Source organism: Haplochromis burtoni, unplaced genomic scaffold (assembly GCF_018398535.1).
Source record: "Haplochromis burtoni strain Fernald_Lab_line unplaced genomic scaffold, NCSU_Asbu1 Contig_264, whole genome shotgun sequence".
NCBI classification, from domain to species: Eukaryota; Metazoa; Chordata; class Actinopteri; order Cichliformes; family Cichlidae; genus Haplochromis; species Haplochromis burtoni.
The window spans coordinates 162,670-178,059 of record NW_024582625.1 but is presented as its reverse complement, the minus strand read 5'-3'; the positions used below and the strand labels follow the sequence as shown (position 1 = coordinate 178,059).

General features: G+C 41.1%; 2 protein-coding genes across 2 annotated transcripts in view; one reads left to right on the top strand and one right to left on the bottom strand.

Annotated features, from left to right (window-relative positions):
- Nucleotides 1-1,478: 1,478 nt before the first annotated feature.
- Nucleotides 1,479-6,294, top strand: prrt4a (proline rich transmembrane protein 4a). The gene is made up of 2 exons (XM_014339074.2): nucleotides 1,479-2,244; nucleotides 3,945-6,294. Exons 1-2 carry the CDS (start codon nucleotides 1,479-1,481, stop codon nucleotides 6,017-6,019), a joined length of 2,841 nt encoding a protein of 946 aa, XP_014194560.1. The 3' UTR covers nucleotides 6,020-6,294.
- Nucleotides 6,295-6,535: 241 nt separating this feature from the next.
- The window catches only part of impdh1a (IMP (inosine 5'-monophosphate) dehydrogenase 1a), a gene marked incomplete in the record, with an annotated part of 20,292 nt that continues 11,437 nt past the window's right edge, over nucleotides 6,536-15,390 (bottom strand). The window contains 17 exon segments of the mRNA XM_005939272.3: nucleotides 6,536-7,859; nucleotides 7,970-7,986; nucleotides 8,227-8,310; nucleotides 8,396-8,539; nucleotides 8,616-8,757; nucleotides 8,854-8,997; nucleotides 9,096-9,191; nucleotides 9,289-9,379; nucleotides 9,587-9,786; nucleotides 9,876-9,963; nucleotides 10,145-10,351; nucleotides 10,487-10,561; nucleotides 10,677-10,778; nucleotides 11,419-11,467; nucleotides 12,451-12,549; nucleotides 13,225-13,715; nucleotides 13,852-15,384. Of these exon segments, the coding sequence (XP_005939334.1) occupies nucleotides 7,756-7,859; nucleotides 7,970-7,986; nucleotides 8,227-8,310; nucleotides 8,396-8,539; nucleotides 8,616-8,757; nucleotides 8,854-8,997; nucleotides 9,096-9,191; nucleotides 9,289-9,379; nucleotides 9,587-9,786; nucleotides 9,876-9,963; nucleotides 10,145-10,351; nucleotides 10,487-10,561; nucleotides 10,677-10,778; nucleotides 11,419-11,467; nucleotides 12,451-12,549; nucleotides 13,225-13,460 (1,878 nt within the window).

Genomic DNA, 15,390 nt, shown 5'->3' with positions numbered 1-15,390 from the left:
CTGTACTTATCCAAGTGTAAACGCTTTATTATTATCTTTGGTGTTGCTAGTCACAGCCAGTGTGTGTGTCTTGGCACGTAGAACCATTATTTATGCCTTTGTGTTTTGTCCTAACGATATGTTTGGCGTATTTGTTTATGAGATGAAGTTAGGTTTGCATCCCAGCGACCAATCATTATGCATTTGGCAGAATTCCCATTCAACAGTAATGGTCAGTGAGAAGTTTATAAAACAGAAGTTTTGAGACGGCTGCAACATCTAGGCAAAGAGAGCATATAATGTGTGTCTGTGCCTCAAGCTTACTGTCCCCAAATATGTCCAAAGGTATGTGGATCAGTGTCTATTTTAGAAGCATCCATGGGAATTGAATTAGGCCATGAGGTTACTGGATTTCCCCCATTGGGTAAAAACAGCTCACGTGAACAATAAAAGGAGGAAAATAAAGGAATGTGAATAAGATAACACCATCACAGTTTCTCGCCGCAATAAGTGGTGGTAAAAATCCTTGGTCAAACAGTGCATGTACGAGATTCTCGAGTGTTCTGTGTTCGTATACAAGCAAGTAACTATGATCATGCGTTATAGATGTATGCTGTCAAAAAAGAATCTGCTTTTCAGTATATACTTTAGTTCAAATGTTTCTAGCTGAGCTGTTTACTTTTGCCACCGGTTGTAAATTACACACAAATCCATGTATTGATCTGCTCTGATATATTTTGCTTTTACATTTATTCTTCTCTTCTATAACAAATAAACTATAATAAAGGTGATACTCATAATGATGCAGCCTCAGATTTAGGAGAATCGAAGGCAGCAAACAGCCTCACTGTCAGATGAGTGTAGAAGCAGCGTGTGGGCATAGCGGGGGTTGTGTAGAGGAGGTGGGGTCTGTCCCGTGTGTCAGCAGCCCGATGGATAGAACAGGGGCATAGCAGAGTGAGTATGAAAGGACACGCCGTGCAATGCAGACAGAGACTGCAGACATGCAGCAGCACAGAGCGGCATATATGTTTAAAGAGGCTGCAGCAAAGAGGGCTATAGATGAGGTAAGGAAGCTAAAAAAGGAATGGCTGCCACACAGAGTTGCGTGGTCTAATGTCTCTTTTTTTAATGCTCTTGTTTAAGTGGGTTTTTGCATTTTAATGTTTGTACTGTGTGCACGTCACAAGACTTTATAGTCTAGCAGAGGGTTTCAGCACACCGCGTTCATATTCATCACACTGCCGTTATTTTCACCAACAATTTTTGATTTTCGCTGTGACCCACATGCAGCAGTTTAACTTTATCTGTGTTAGAGATGTCCAAATGACAAGACATATTTGAAGGCAGTTGGCATTACTTGTTTTTCCTACGTGTGATTGTTTTCTCCAGGTGTGTTAAGAATGACATCTTTGGAAACCTGATATTAGGGATTACTCAAACATGTGACTGCACATCAACTCCAAGTGACTCTGAGGTCAAGTTTGCCGACCCTCAACATGGTCTCTCTGTGGAATATTTATTTTCTCTTGCCTCTCTCTTTGCCTCACTCGCTTCGTGCCATAGCGTTAACTGGAGAAAATGTGAAAGAAACACAACAGCCAGACAGTGACAAGGCAGGGCAGTTTCTGAAACAGCTCTCGAGTAGACCTTATGTACCCGGCGGTTCAGCACCAAGTGACCCCATGATTGCACCCGAGGATGATGACTTCCTGGGTTCCCCTTTAAGTTGGTCCTTATCATCATCTGAGGACACAGACAGACAAGGTGTGATTGGTGAATATGGCGATTTACTGGAGAGCGCTGAGACATCTCTTTTCTTTCCTAATGAGAAGGGACCCATACCCAGACCCACAAAGGGTGCTACAGTAGATACTGCCTCCACAGAGAGAATGCAAACAATGAAGTCCTCATCAGCAAGTGTACCACCCAAGCTTACCCATGAACAAACATTAAAGAATCAGCCAACTGAGACCAACACCGCATCAGTTTTGTATCCTAGAGAGTCTGGAGAGAATCAGCCAACATTCCCAGGCTTTCAAAATCAGATGACTGATACTCACTTACCCTTTCTTCTCCCTGGCTCACTCCCATCACACACATCAGACCAGAACTCAACTTCATCACTGCCCACTGGACCGGGGCCAGACACTCTTGGATGGACCACAGGCATTTCTGTTACCACAAAGGGAAACAGAGATGGATTCATTGATATTACAGATCTTATTTTACAGAGAGAAACTGCCAGCATGGAGGCAAAAGAAGGTAAGAGTCCTTTAATTATTTACAGCATCCCTACTTTAAATCTAAAGCTGAAACTATGCCCTACAGTGCATTTCAGTTTCCTTGCATAACCTCCAAAAACTCAGAATCCACATGTCACTGCAGTGCTTATGATATGTATTCTGCTGGCAAACACAGTTCTTTTACATTCACAGAATGGGTTGCATCCCTTTCTTCAAATGTCTCTCTTTGACTCAGTTCTCTACCCTTGTCTTTCTCATTCAAGCCTTTTAGCACAGATTCTCCAGTTCAAACTTACACTCTCCTGTTAAAGTAAAACATTTTATTCACATTGCAGTCAGCCCGCACTCAAAGGTTACTGGATAATGCAGCATGCACACTATTTACTGTACACACACACAAATACTAGCATTTACTTGTCAAAGTAAATGATGTGTCCACAAGCATATGAGGAGGACTTGAAAGAAATTAATAAGGAATTTGCTTCCTCCTGTGTATGCATTTAACACCACACATTTTCAGTGTAACAACAAGTTTATTGAATAACTGCATCAAGATAGAGTACATATTAAATGTACTCTCATTTTTATTAGATTTCATAGACAGCAGAGCGAAAGCCCCGCACTTATAAGTGCTCGCTGTTCGCTGCATCTATACTGATTGCTTCACTACTAATGGAGGACCAGAAATAGGACACATTCCATTTATAACCAGTAGGTTCCCTGATTCCCTGATTGCCCTATACAGCTTTTTTCATATACAGAATAAGAAACTCACATTTTTTGTTTGTTACAATGTTATCATCAGTCATAAACCTCTTTCGCATTCTTACAGATAACAACATCGCTTCACTAATGCGAATTTACTTATAGCCACACAAAATGAGAGCAGGCATGAGGTCAATACTGGCTAATCAGCACACATACAGTATCTCTCTTCCTCACTTTCACACAAACACATATGCACACAACCTACTGCTCATGCTCCCACTCTGTCTGTGACCCAGTTAGATTCCCAGTTACAAGCCCGTTCTGTTTTATTATGGATTAGCTTCACACACAGCAGATTACACCCTGCTCTCTTTTTAGAAAATGAAGATTGTGCATAAAAATAAATTTGGCCTGTATCCAGAGGTTAGATTAGCACCAGTATGTTCATTTCTCGAGAAAAAAATTTCATTATTAAAGATAATATGACACATTACCACCACATAAAAAAATAATAAAAATACACAGGTGTATTAGGCGTGAAGCAAAGCCATGCTTTGAGCTTAATGCTAACACTAGCATTCTAACATGCTCATGATGACATGAATAAAGTGCCGATGACATTGACAGTATAAAACATAGATGTAGCTTACAGAGCTTTAAACCTGCATTCTAATTAATGGCCACCAGAGGGCGGCCCTATAGAAGTCTATGGGAAAAACGACTCCTGACTTGACCTACCCTGCTGAGTTCACAGGCTCAGTCACTCATTTAGAGACATATTAAATTTTTAAAAACTAAGACATGTTTAATACTATGTTTTAAAAAACCATAGCGATGTCCATCTTTTACACTGTCTATGTATTACTATACCATCATATTTATGCAAGTTAGCATGTTTGCTCGTTTGCCAACGAAAAACTTTAAATTAAGTCTGTACTTAAATTTTCTACTTTTTGGTTTTCTTTTGACATAACCAATATGGTGTTCATGTGTTTTTTATATTCTTTACAGATGACTCCAAGAATGATTCAAAAGCCAGAAGCCCAAGCCGGCTAGATGGTAACATGGACACAATTGCCACAACCTGCAAAACATTAAATCATTCCTGGACACCTACCTACCCAGAGGATTTTACTCACAACAAGCCTCTGCACCCCTTTCTGGCTCTCACCCCTTCATTTTTGGTCCCTTTGTATTCAGACTGGAACTCTGCCCTGGCTACGTGGGGATTTGCATGGGAAGCACATATCTATGGCCTGGGCTCTGTCTTCACTGTATTTGGCCTAATCTCTGTAGTCTGCCTGTTAGGGCTGCCCCTGAGGTGTCCCCCAGGAAGCCCCTACTTCACAATGCTGCACTTGTTCATTTTGGCATTTGCAGGGATCCAAGCTTTCTGTTTGCTTTACGATGCTTACAGTTACCAAGATCGCCTTTCCCCTGTTGTCTCTCTGCTGCTCTCCGAACTGCCATTGCCATGTTTGATCTCAGCATTTTCCCTGGCCTTCCTCCTTCTTTCCTTTCGTTCATGCAAGCATCTTTCACTTTCACCTGTTATTTCTGCCTCCTTCTCAGCCTTGCCAAAGCCTTGCTTGTTGCTATGTTTGGCCCTGTCACATTTTATTATCTCTTTGGGATGTTTTGGGATTTTTCAGCTCTTTCACAGCCTCCCGACTGTCATCCTGCTCTTTCCTCAGGGTGTGTTCGTATGTCTCACCACCTTTCTCTCATGCTCATACCTCATCTTCTACTGCTTGACACAAGTCAACAGTAGAAACATTTACAGGTTAAATGACAATGGAGAGAGTGGAGGATCTCCTGAGGTGATGCGACCTGCAATTTGCCCCTTTGCTAGTGTGAAGGACTGGGGAAGGGCAGCAGGAGCTGGAGTAGGAACGTCTTTGTGTTTGTTAGGGTGTGGAGGTCTTCAGCTTTATGGGATCCTGCATGCCCTTGGTTTGGGTGGGGTTGATGGCCATGGGTTTCAGCCTTGGCCATGGTGGGGCTACCAAGTAGGCTGCAGACTCTGTGAGATTGGGGTCTGCCTAGGTTTGTCTGTCATTGGCACACATCCTCTATTCTGTAGCAACTCTAACAAGACCATAGCACATCCTAGACCAGGATCTTGGTCCCGTCTATCCGGTGGCTCTCCTTCACGAATGCTCACCATAACCTCTCAGGATGGTGCAAATTCCCCCGTCCTTTCCCAGGGTAAGCAAGAAAAGCTGGTGGCCTGTGATGTTGTAGCCAAGGAGCAGTCAGAGGTTCTTCCTCTTTACTCAATTGTGGAGTCTCCTGGAAATATACCAGACTGTGATCACAAACCCAGCCAAAGCAAAACTGTACTACCTCTCCCCATACCCCCAAACCCACCGCATAAACCTACAGCCTCACCTGAGACTCGCCTGTCATCACTGGATCATTTAAGTCTCGAGACTGACTCAACTGTGGATCTGCGGCCTCCATCTCCCATAGACTTGTCGCGCAGCATCGACCAAGCTCTGTTCAGCGAATCCCTGTTTTCTCATAGTATCTTTGGTTTCCCAAGACTCATACCTGCTTCCTCAAGCCTTTCCTTGAGCTCCCCAAGCCAAGGTACATCAAAGCAAGGGCCCAGCTCTGTGGGAAATACCCTTTACCGAACTTCTTCTTGTGGAGATGTAGATCAAGAGAACACCTTGTCCAACTCCAGGTATTCCCAACCTCAAGGCTGTATGACAGCTCGTAGAAATCAACCATTATCACCAGACCAATGTGATTGGAAAGGGAGTGTTACTGGTTCAACCCAGGGCCTTTGCAGCCATTCCAAAGAAACAGGAAAGCTGCGATCACATTCATGGGCCAACAGAGGGCAAAATTTTACTCAGAGCAGCCTCCCACGTGCAATCCCCCACCTGCCATACCACAGACGTTACCGAACCCTGAGCTTAGCTTCCCAGGACAGTCGGGGGTCTGGCCGATTGGCAGGAACTAAACACCTGAGTGAAAGCAAACAGCTGGAATGGGATATGGCTGTACAAGCAGAGTTTGTCAGTGTGTGCAAACAAATTGATGCACTGAGTGTTTGCAGTGACACCATTGAATTGTAGAAAGCTAAAAAACAAAATAAAACTGGGTGTAACTGGAATACAAATTGTGTAGATTTAAGTCTATTTAGGTTAAATGGGGGAATTAAACCATAGTCTATATGTCAAAAACGTTATATAGACCTAAAATATGAGCCAATATTTTTTGTAAATACTGTACTGTTGATATTGTATATTCAAACAAAAAAAGTTTATAAGACTGTCTTCATTATGCTGTTTTCAGCAACCTATTTCTTCCTTGCAGTATTGCTTTATTTGAGCAACATTATAATTTTAGAATGTGTCCATTGAAATCATATGTAAAATCAAACATTTGTTTCTAAAAAAGGGTAATATTTGTGGCAAAGAAGTTAGCCAAAGCAGAGTTCAATTTTTTTTTTTGCTTTATTTTGTTTTAGTGAAAATCCAGGATTGTGTCGAGGAAATCTAGCAGCCATAGGACAAGCAAAAGTCACAAAAGTTAAAGTTTGCGTTGCTGATACGTTCTGTGGTTTGTGAGACATACTTGAAAGGGCTTAACTTTCTCCGCTTCCCTTTCCTGATAGTGTGCTAAAAGAATTACAGTCTAAATATATAAACCTTTTGAGGTTTCTTTGAATTTTGAGTGTAAAAGCATTCATAGGGACAAGCTGGTGTTTTTTGTTGATTGTTGATTTTTTTAAAAACTGAGTGATACATGTAATACGTCTCTAACCAAATATACTGAGTACCTCACAGAAAAAAGGAAAAATGAAATTAATTTAAAAGTGATATTTGTAAAGATCATTAGAAATAAATAAATCAAAACTGGAATATTGGTTTTGTTCTACTGCAACACTAGAGAATCCATTACTGTATCTACACTGTATCTACCTTTTTTTTGCTTTCTTATTATTTTTTTAATACTGAGCCTGGGAAATAAAGACAAATAACCAACCATTCTATATCCTGTGTTATTAATGATAACCTTTTGCAAAATAGCATTTTTGGAGAATACAGCATGTACTATAAAGCTAAGTGGAGCTTTGGTTGCATAGTGACAATAAAAATGAGAATGATGAAAGAAAACAGTGAATACTCTCCTTTAAATCAAGCAATAACATTAAAATAAGAGTAAAGTTCCAGGTGAGAGTGTAAATTGCTTTTTGAAGGCACTCCCTATTTGGAGTGCTCGTTTATAAATTAAGGCTGATGCTTTTCTTGTCCCTTCTATGACAGAGCAGCACAGAGCTCACCGACACGCATCAAAGAAATGACTTGAGTGACAAAGCTGCGCACTAAAAACATTATGAGAATTTTACTCTTCTGTGGTTATTAGCACACTTCACTTGTTATTGTTATATATATGAGAGAAAGAGAACTAAAAGTATGTGATTAAAGCTCTGTTATTTACTTGATTTCCCACAAAAAAAGGGGGGGAGGGGAAGTAAAAGTAGTAAATGAGCAAGGAAATATATGGCTGTACTCTTCTCTATCAAGCTCGGCAGATATATCATGACAAGTTTGTTGAAAGGGAACAACAGAATAGGTAATAACAGGATTCCCTCTACACCTTGACCTGAGAGGGAGAACAACAGATTAAGAGTTTGTGACCATCCTCTAAAACTCTGTTCTTTGGCTCTATCCTTTTAGGCTCTTCGAACTTTAAGAGAGTTGTTTTGGGGTCAGAGCTGGGACACCAATGAACAGAAGGTCACAGAATAGTTTTGTTTAAACTTTAGAGTGTAGAAGTCACAGGAGCTTCATGCGTTGCATTCTGATCACATGCGCCCGGTGCATCTGCTCATAGCTGCTGGGGTCGGGACGTTGGGTCCCGATCGGGTGTTTCCTCTTCCACCTGTTTCAGTAAAACCGCTTCTCATGACTACATGTGGAATAGAAAAAAAAGAGGGAAAGCATAAACTTTACAGTTAGAAAAATGAATGAAGATGATTTTTTTTAAGAAAGGAGAAGATGGAGGTAATGATTACTTACATGGCACAAAAGAATATCTAATATGATAGCATGAGTAATAAAGAGAAAAAGATAAGAGATTTTTATACTGTTGAAGGTAAATTAATGGACACTTAACAATGAAGCATATCTAACAACAGCATGTTCACATACTGTCACTGGTATCAAAATGTTTAGACAACAGAAACAGGAAAAGAAAAAGACATACATGGAGAAAGAAGGGGTTGCAGTGGAGGGGTAAAGGTCACCTTAAGCAAACAGTCAAACGTCAGACTTACGAGTGAAGCCCGTGGACGCCACCTTCCATCTGAGCCGACATGGTCCTCTTCTCAAACTTCAGTTCTCCAGAATACATCATTGACCTGGAGACAGATCACAGGAGGATACTTGGCGAAAGCCTTCACGTAACAAATCTCACACTAAACAGACGCACAGTTTGACACTTACCGTAAAATGGACAAACTTTTGGCTCCTATGTCCTGACAGCCATGTTGGATGCCAGCAATGAGGTAAGGAACAAACTTATGAATGGAGCCTTTGTCTTGTACTGACCCCGAAACACCTTGAGCTACCTTTACCTTATCTCCCTCACTGGGCACACAAACATAATTCACATGATTAACAAGGTAAGTTTTCCAGATTAAGTGTTTTCCAGTAAAAATCTCACCTAAAGTAACGTTTCTGGCTGTTATTTTTCTCCATGGCATCTAAGGAGCCCATTCCTCTGTACTTTTTCAGGCGCACACCGTCGGAAAAGAAATATTCTCCTGGAGCTTCAGTAGTTGCCGCCAGCAATGATCCCATCATTACTGAGGAAGAAAAAAGACTGAATTGTTCACTGGCAATCCAAGTGTACACACAAATTTAATGCCCCCAGAAAATGAGAGAAAAGTTCTTTCTTTTACCCGTAGATGCTCCCAGGGCAAGAGCTTTTACCACATGTCCAACAGTTTGAATGCCCCCATCAGCGATTACCGGCACTCCAAAACGTCTGGCATACTCCGCGACCTTGTACACTGATGTGCCCTGGGGCCGTCCACAGGCCATTACTGAGAAACAAGACCACAATGTGATGGTTGGGAGCAAAGTATCCTCAATACAGTGAAATTCATACATTTTTATGTCCCATGATTAAGTATGATCGTACCTTCCTGTGTGATACAGATAGAGCCGCACCCCATTCCCACTCTCAGGGCATCCACACCGGCATCTATGAGGTTTTTGGCCTGAGCAGCTGTCACCACTAGAGAGAGAGAGAGGCACAGAAAAGTGACAAAGAAAGGCACAAATGTAGAAGATGAATTCAAGAAGACAGTCCCGAGTAAAGAAATGGTGCTCACCATTTCCTCCAACCACTTGTAGTTCGGGATATTTATGCTTGATGTAGTTTATCGTGTTAATCTGATAGACTGAGTTTCCTTGAGAAGAGTCCTGTAATAATAATAATAATAATAATAAAACAAAATTTTGGGAAAAAGGACTTAAGATCGGTCAAACACTCATACCCACTCTGTAGTTCCATTCATCCGGTGATTAATATGAGACCAATGACTTAGCTGACTATATGTGATCCAATAAAAAATTAGAATCAAATAACAGATCAAACAAAAGTTTAATTACAATACAATCAAAACTTACCAGGACAACAACATCGACTCCAGCCTGCACGAGGAGGTCCAGTCTGTATTTGTCGTCCTCCCTGGTACCGATGGCGGCTCCACACAGCAGCTGTTTACGAGAGTCCTTGGAAGCCAGAGGATAATCCCTGTTCTTCTTCAAGTCAGTCCTAGCGATAATGGCGACGAGCTCATCGTTGTCATTAACTATGGGGAGCTTACCTGGGAGAATGAGAAAGGAAAGACCAAATATGCTACAGTCACAATTATGATTGCTACCTATACGGCAGAGTTACTCTTTAAAGTTTTACCTTTTTTGCTACGTTGCAGTATATCGTTAGCTTCTTTTAGTGTGACTCCAGCTGGTGCAACAACTAGATCTTCTCTTTTTGTCATTGCCTGCATCAGAAAATAAACTGTGACCACACACACACTCGTTTGATATTATAATTCTTACTTTGAGTACTCCGGGAGAGTAGAAAAGTGTTATATAAGAATCAGTCCATTTACCATTTACCAGATTATGTTCTCAAAAATATACAAATTCTTGCAGAATCGTCCACAACATTAATACACTCACTTCTTCAAGCGGTTGGTCATGGTCCTTCTCAGAGAGAAAATCGATATCCCTGGAGGTAACTATGCCGACCAGCTTGCTGCCCATCTTGCCAGTCTCTGTAATCGGGATCCCGGAGAAACCATGGCGTAACTTGGCCTCGAACACATCGCCTACTGTGTGACGGGGACTCATTACCACTGGATCTGTAATAAAGCCCTGCTCAAATTTCTAGCAAAAACAGAAACACGAATGTCGAGTGGGATTTAATTTCCATATCAGATGGCTGTTAGGGGCTTCATAGATCAAAAATGATTTCATCTGTTTAATTAGAGCACATGTGTGCAGTGACTTTTTTTGTCTCACCTTCACTTTGCGCACCTCATTGGCCTGGAACTCAGCAGTGGAGTTATGATGAATTATTCCAATCCCTCCCATCAGCTGAATCCAACCAATTAGAGACAGGAGTAAGTAAGTGAAGAAAAGCATCATTTGAGCAGTACCTACTCGGCTACTGAGTATGATGTATTTAACACTCTGCAGTGTTTGTACTCACTGCCATGGCGATGGCCATGGATGACTCCGTGACTGTATCCATAGGAGATGAAATGAGAGGCGTCTTCAGGGTAATCTTTCGTGTCAGGGCTGAAGTTAGATCCTTAAAAGTTCAATGCATTTGGAAACAAATTTATCACCTTATACTGCAACACTGAGGTCTACAATAAGCGTTTTAGCAAATTAAATAAGTATTTCTTAACTGGCTCATTTGGCCTGCAGTGAGCCAGTTTGAATGCATCAGAAGTGGAGTTGCTGAACTAACCGGCTGAGTGTTTAAAGGACCCAGGTGGCTTCCTCGAACACCTGCTCTCCAGCAATAACCCATGTGATCTAGTCATGAAATTAATTTAATGTTCCAGCAGAGTTCAAAAAGATGAACACAGTGCAAGTCAAATAAACAACCCCGTGCTCATGCACCTTTAACTAAGCAACACAACAAAGAGTTAGGGACTGATTACAGCAGCACCTTAATAACAGCAATATAAAATATAATGAGTTAAAGGACACTGTGTTTGAAGCACACTTAGCTCACTTTGCTCGTGGCAGTTTTCAAAGGAAACTATTCCTGTGTTGCCATTCACCAAAGCAGCAACCTCACAGGGATTATAGCAACTAGTGTTGTGACATAACCCATGTTGAAGAACCCTAATCCCAACTACATCACATCACATGAGCAGTACACTGAGAAAGTTTGAGCAGTAGGCTATGTTTAATATATTAGACAGTATGATGACACTTACCACCTCATCAGAAGTGAAATCTATGAAACCGGGGAGGATCAAGAAGTCACTGAAAGGGGAGAGGTGACAGAGAGATAAGATCATGACGACTATGAAGTACTGCACAAACTAAATTAGAAATCACTTTTCAGTGGGGTCACATCAGTCATTGCATTGGTCAGCGCGTCGATTTGATCTCAGCTCTCACTGATCACTACATCATCACATGAGTTGTTAGCACTCATGGGTTGGATGCCACCTATCTTCAAACTCGGCGCTCATTTTGATCTCAGCTACTCACCTGTAAAGTTTTGTGTGTGCATCTTCCACTGTTGCGATGCTACCGTGCTGACAAACTCAACACCACCTTTTTAGTGCTTCCTGCTATTGCAGGTGTCGCCAGGACCACTTTTTGCCATGAGGAAACACACAAAGACTTAACTGAAAAAACAAAACCAGCCTCACTGTGGCGACTGGTAACCAGCATTTAATATTAATAGTGACATTGACTGACCAGCAAAACACTTGTAAAGCTACCTCTTATAGTTGTTTATGTGAACTATATGTTTTGCAGTCACTCCTACACGGCAACATTTTATTTTATTTTATTAGCTGACAGTAAGCAGAAATAATCTGTCAGCAGCACACTGAAACGTTCTGCATTTATCCTCTGCACACTGATAAACCCTACACATAGCCCCATTAAGGAAACTACCCTGACAGCCATTAAAGCACTGATATGTGCAGGACACACACACACACACACACACACACTCTGACAGACACTGCTTTTAATGTCTGTAGCACCACTCAAGACTCATCCTTGAAAGTAGTATTATGCGTAATAATCCCCCAAATAAAACCTGAGCAGATGTGTCATTGCTGATATTAATAAAGATTTAATGGAAGATATGACATAACAGTGTATATGTGTGTTTCTTTAGGTGCATGTGGATCTGTGTCAGCATGTAAGCAATGCCATGAATGTGTTTGTGTGTGTGAGGGTTGTTTTGGGGTTGTTGTTTTTTTCATTTTAAATTTAGCATTTCTTACTTGTACGTAAGTCCGTCACCGATAGCAAAAAGTTGTTGTGCTGTGAGTCCATCCTCAGGAACGTAACCCGTACCCCCGCTGATCAAGTAGTCAGCCATGCTGAAATTTAAAAAACACACACACTCATCGTGGAGCTGAGAATATGAGTTAGCCACCACCACATCTAAATACTGAGCGAAATACTGGTGTATCCCAATGAAAAGACAACAGCATTAAAGACATATATATATATAGCTTTAAATTTACAATAATTTGTTCTTGTTGCAGATTTTATACACTTAAGTGAATATTTTATTATTCTGTCCATCACTTTAGCTGATTGAAAAAGGTGCACCTAAATTAGGAGAAAGTGTATTTTTACTAAAAATAAAGGTATGGTTGGTTAGTCAGCAGTTAAATTCTGAATCCATTTCAAAAAGCATGTGGCTCATCTGTCTCTGTTTCTTACAAACATACTGTAACTAGATCCTATTACAAATGTTGGAGAGAAGACAGGAAACGCAAACAAAAGAGAATCCGTCCTTGTCAATGGAAACTCCTTCTATACACCTATGACGGCAGTACAGTAGGTAAGAGGATTTGGTAGGCTGCCCAGGTAGCTGATAAATGAGCTTGTAATGAGCACAGCCAATGCAACTAGAAAGTGAAAACAGCTCAGTTGCTACTGGAAGTGTAATGTTTACAAGTTATACGGCTTCATATATCACATCTGCAGACCATAGAAGCTTGTGATGTTGCAGCGTGCGAAGATTGCTAAGAGAGTGTGACACTGACCTCTCTGGTTCATACCCAGCTTGAATACGCGTAGCGCTGTATCGCTGGGCTGCTGTCTCATATCCATGTCCATGTAGCACAGGGTGGGCATATCCCCCATACGGGTGAGGTTGCTCCCCATCTCTGTTTGAGGGCCGTGGCCGTGCTGGTTCCATGTCTCCAACAATCCTTCGGTAGTCAATGAGGTAGCTGTCCCTTTCTCCATCTCCAAAGCGGTCAGAAGCATGACCTTCCATCTCTATGAAATCCAGGGCTCTGACCTCCACGGTGCCCGACCACCTATCACGCACTCTTTAAGCACTTGTGACTTGTTTCATACACACAAATACAATCACACCTTCACGCTGCAAGTAAACAGTGGCCTCAGCAAACCCCGGGAGACACACTCTAACGCAGTCAATGCTTTGAGTGCATGTTCACACAAACACCTTTCAGACACACCTGATATGGGAGTAAGCTACCGTGCCGCTCGAGACTTGCAGATGACAAACCTGTAGGAAATAGAAGAAACAGCAACAAAAGATCCTAAACAAATTGTCCAAGGCTGAGTTTGCATTCCAGTTAGTTATCACTTATCCATGGAGGCCATTAAGGCCCTCAGACAGTGGATAGTCTTTTTTTGCCCACCTGTTGATGAAGGTCGCTATCGTGGCACAGCAAATTTAGATCTCCTGTATTCTCCCCAGCAAAAGAAACAAGCAGCCCCCGGGGAGGAGAGTCAAGCCTTGCGTAGGCAGCAGAGATTCATCCCCCTGGAGGTCCAAACTTGCTTGGTTATCCCTACGGCTGGGAGCTTCTCTCTACTCTATTCTCCTGATGCCTGCTGAGCTTAACTCTGTTTCTGACAGCAGACGTCACTCTCCCACAAAGAGGATTGGGAGCATTAATGCAGAATGGGGTGGGGTGAGATGGGTGTTGGGTGGAGTGTAGGTAGTAGTACCGAGGAAGAGAAGGATGGGTCAAGATGACACTTGAAAACACTTTCCTCACAGGAGATTACCATGTTGTGACGGTCTGTGTTTGTGTGTGTGTGTGTGTGTAGACAGAGCTGTGAATGAGATAAGGTCGAACCCCAGGATACGTACAAACTTCCTGTCTTTGAGAAATGAGACAGAGAATAACTTTTAAAGACGTAATGCTGTCTAATTAGTTTGTCACACTTAAATTTAGGAGTGGCTTGTATACCGTGGCACTATTATTTATCATGGCAGTACAACAACAGAGTTCTATAAATACTTTCTTATATTATGAGGTTTTAATTAATAAAATTTACCAGATCAACGTCTTTGAAATGTCTGTTCTGGCTGCTGTGGGAGCTTTTTAATCTTAAATCGTTAAACTGTTTGGACTGTTCATTGAGAAACAGTAGGAACTTTGCTACCTACAGTGCTTTCAGTAACATCATCTACAGGTGACTGACTGACTGCTTGTGACAGTTACAGAGGGATTGAACTAGAAAAGCCTCTTAGAATCTCTCTCTCTCTCTCTCTCTATCTATCTATCTATCTATCTATCTATCTATCTATCTATCTATCTATCTACTGCAAGTCTCTCATTATCTCGCAGTTGCTCCCATTCTCCCACCAGATAAAAGAAAAAACAAACCCTCCAATTGATAATGAATGCAACAGAAATGTTGAAAAGCTAAGAAGCAAAACTTATTTTGCACAGAGATTTTTATTAAGCCTCATATTCATGACTTGTTCTTAAATTAGTATGGTTTAACAAAATGTCAATAAATAATATATGGACCAAAACATATGCATATAAGATATTTCTATATTAACTATCCAAAGCCTGAACCATGAAATAACTCCCAGAGAATACTGGTTTTTAAAAAAACGGGACTGTTTATTGACAAATTATAAAACAATAAGAAGAAATTGGCACATTTGATTTTAAATTGTATCATATTTGCTAATTCTGTCATTTTTTTTAGCAGTTAGTTTAGAAATTTTGGGTGCAGTCTATTTAGGTCTTTAGGGGGGAAAAAACACACTAATGAGGTTTCAAAAACTCAAAAAAATTCATGTATCAAATATAATACCAGTACATATTTTTCACAAAAGATTCAAGTTTGGTTTTAAAAGGGCAGGAAAGGTCTTTGACGCGTCTGTCCAAAAGATGCAGGAATGCAAAAGCTGCTTTGGAACTAGCCATCTATAG